The 2,202-nt window shown below is 43.0% G+C and overlaps 1 protein-coding gene across 1 annotated transcript; it reads left to right on the top strand.

Annotated features, from left to right (window-relative positions):
- The first annotated feature begins 309 nt into the window (after positions 1–309).
- LOC137504577 (E3 ubiquitin-protein ligase TRIM39-like) lies at positions 310–1,911 on the top strand. The gene has a single exon (XM_068233159.1). It carries the CDS (start codon positions 310–312, stop codon positions 1,909–1,911), a length of 1,602 nt encoding a protein of 533 aa, XP_068089260.1.
- Positions 1,912–2,202: the final 291 nt, after the last annotated feature.

The following is a 2,202-nucleotide window of genomic DNA, read 5'->3' as shown; positions in this document are numbered from 1 at the left end:
TGATACAAGATTTCTACATGTCTCTGTTAGTCCAGGAGAGAGCAGGTGGCCACTGGCCAATATAAACTATTCATTCTTTAGATTCCTTTTGCTTGCTCAGGCACAAAAGATCTCTCTGTAAACCTTGCACTATGTAAATGGAATGTTTGTGTCAAAGGAGTTTTGACAGTAAAAAGGAGGGTGGTTTGATGGACACACACTCATAAGTACCTCGTGATGGACAACAACTGATTGACGCCCGCTGAAGCACATGTTTATTTCCTGAGCATCAGAAACTCTGGCGTTCATTAGCCTCTGCTGCTGTTAGCGATGGCATCTGCTGAGCTGAGGAAGGAGCTGGACTGTTCAGTGTGTCTGAACATTTATACAGATCCTGTGATGCTTAAATGTGGACACAACTTCTGCCGTAACTGTATTGTTCGTGTGTTGGATACACAGCAAGAGCCTGAAGGTTATTCCTGTCCTGAGTGTCGTGTGAAGTTCAAGAAGCGGCCCACTCTGCAGAGGAACATCACCCTGTCTAACATAGTGGAAAAAATCCAGTCTACTCAGCCGGATCAGAAGCAGACCAGTATTTTCTGCACTTACTGCATCCATTCTCCTGTACCTGCTATTAAATCGTGCTTACACTGTGAAGCTTCTCTGTGTGATAATCATTTGAAAGTCCACAGCAAGGCACCAGAACATGTCTTCATCGGACCCACCAGCTCCCTGGAGAACAGGAAATGCTCCATCCATAAGGAGGTACTGAAATATTACTGCAGTGAGGATGCTTCCTCCATCTGTGTGTCCTGCAGGTTGTCTGGAGAGCATCGGGACCACCCAATAGAAACTCTAGATGAGGCCTCCGAAAGTAGGAAGAAGAAACTAAGAAGTGTTCTGCAAAAATTGATTGCAGAGAAGGGAGAGATTGAGAAAATAGTTCAGAGCCAAGAAGGACAAAACAGAAAGCTGCAAGGAAAAGCAGATGCTGAAAAAGAAAGGGTCATTGTCCTGTTTGCAAACATCAGGAGACAGCTGGAAAACCTGGAAAAGAAGATCCTGAGTGAGATCTCCAAACAGGTAGAGCGTCTGGTGCTTCCGCTCTCCAAAATGATCCAGGAACTGGAATTAGAGAAAGATGTGCTGTCCAGGAAAATTAAGCACATTGAGGACCTATGTCACATGACTGACTCGCTGGTGGTCTTGCAGGAATCAGATAGAGAGGACTTGTGTGATGATGGAGATAATGAAGACACAGATAGATCATATGAACAGATCCTTGATGGAGGGGACCTAGACTTGGCCCTGATTTCACACGTGTTACGGTCAGATTTATCTGACATAATGCTGAAGGTAAATGAAGGCGTCTTTATAAGAAGGGCAGCAAACATTTTACTGGATGAAAACACTGCATATAATTATCTGCTCATATCAGATGATGGAAAAACTGCCTCCTGGACCTATGAAAGTCAGAATCACCCAGAAACACCAGCAAGATTTCAGTGGTCTCCCCAGGTGTTAAGCTCTAGCAGTTTCTGCTCAGGACGGCATTACTGGGAAGTGGATGTGAGCCGATCAGACCAGTGGAGAGTTGGCATGTGCTACACTAGTATAGCCCGGAGAGGGAACCATTCAGCCATAGGAGACAATGACATGTCCTGGTGTCTGTACAGGTGGGAAAACCAGTACTTACTAATCCATAATGGCAAAGAGATCCAGCTACCTGGTGACATCTCCGTAAACAGGGTCAGGATATATCTAGATTATGATGGTGGGCATCTCTCTTTTTATGAATTGGACGACATGATCAGACATCTCCACACCTTCATTGCCACCTTCACTGAGCCCCTCCATGCTGCAGTACTTGTGTGGAGAGGATGTATACAGATCTCTGGAGGAAACCAGGACATGGAAGAAGTAAAAGACTGACATGAAGAGTGAGTGAATTTTTCCGAACTAGTTTTGTCGATTTTTTTGTTTTTACGATTGCAACATTTTCTGTGAAATTTTCACCATTTTCTCAAATTTGCGAGCCAATGGGACTAATTAATTTAATTGCAAAACTCTCATGCAAGATATCAACACAAAGTTTGGTATGTACAATGTATTAAGGCTAATTCTGGGATGATTTCAGACAAAATGTATTTTAATTTTCCAAAAAGACCTCATTGTTTCTAAGAAAATTAATTTTAAAATGTAGGCAATAAAACAAACCATAAC

Source organism: Hyperolius riggenbachi, chromosome 4, assembly GCF_040937935.1.
Source record: "Hyperolius riggenbachi isolate aHypRig1 chromosome 4, aHypRig1.pri, whole genome shotgun sequence".
Lineage (NCBI taxonomy): Eukaryota > Metazoa > Chordata > Amphibia > Anura > Hyperoliidae > Hyperolius > Hyperolius riggenbachi.
The sequence above is the reverse complement of the archived record's forward strand: the minus strand, read 5'-3'. Positions and strand labels throughout refer to the sequence as shown.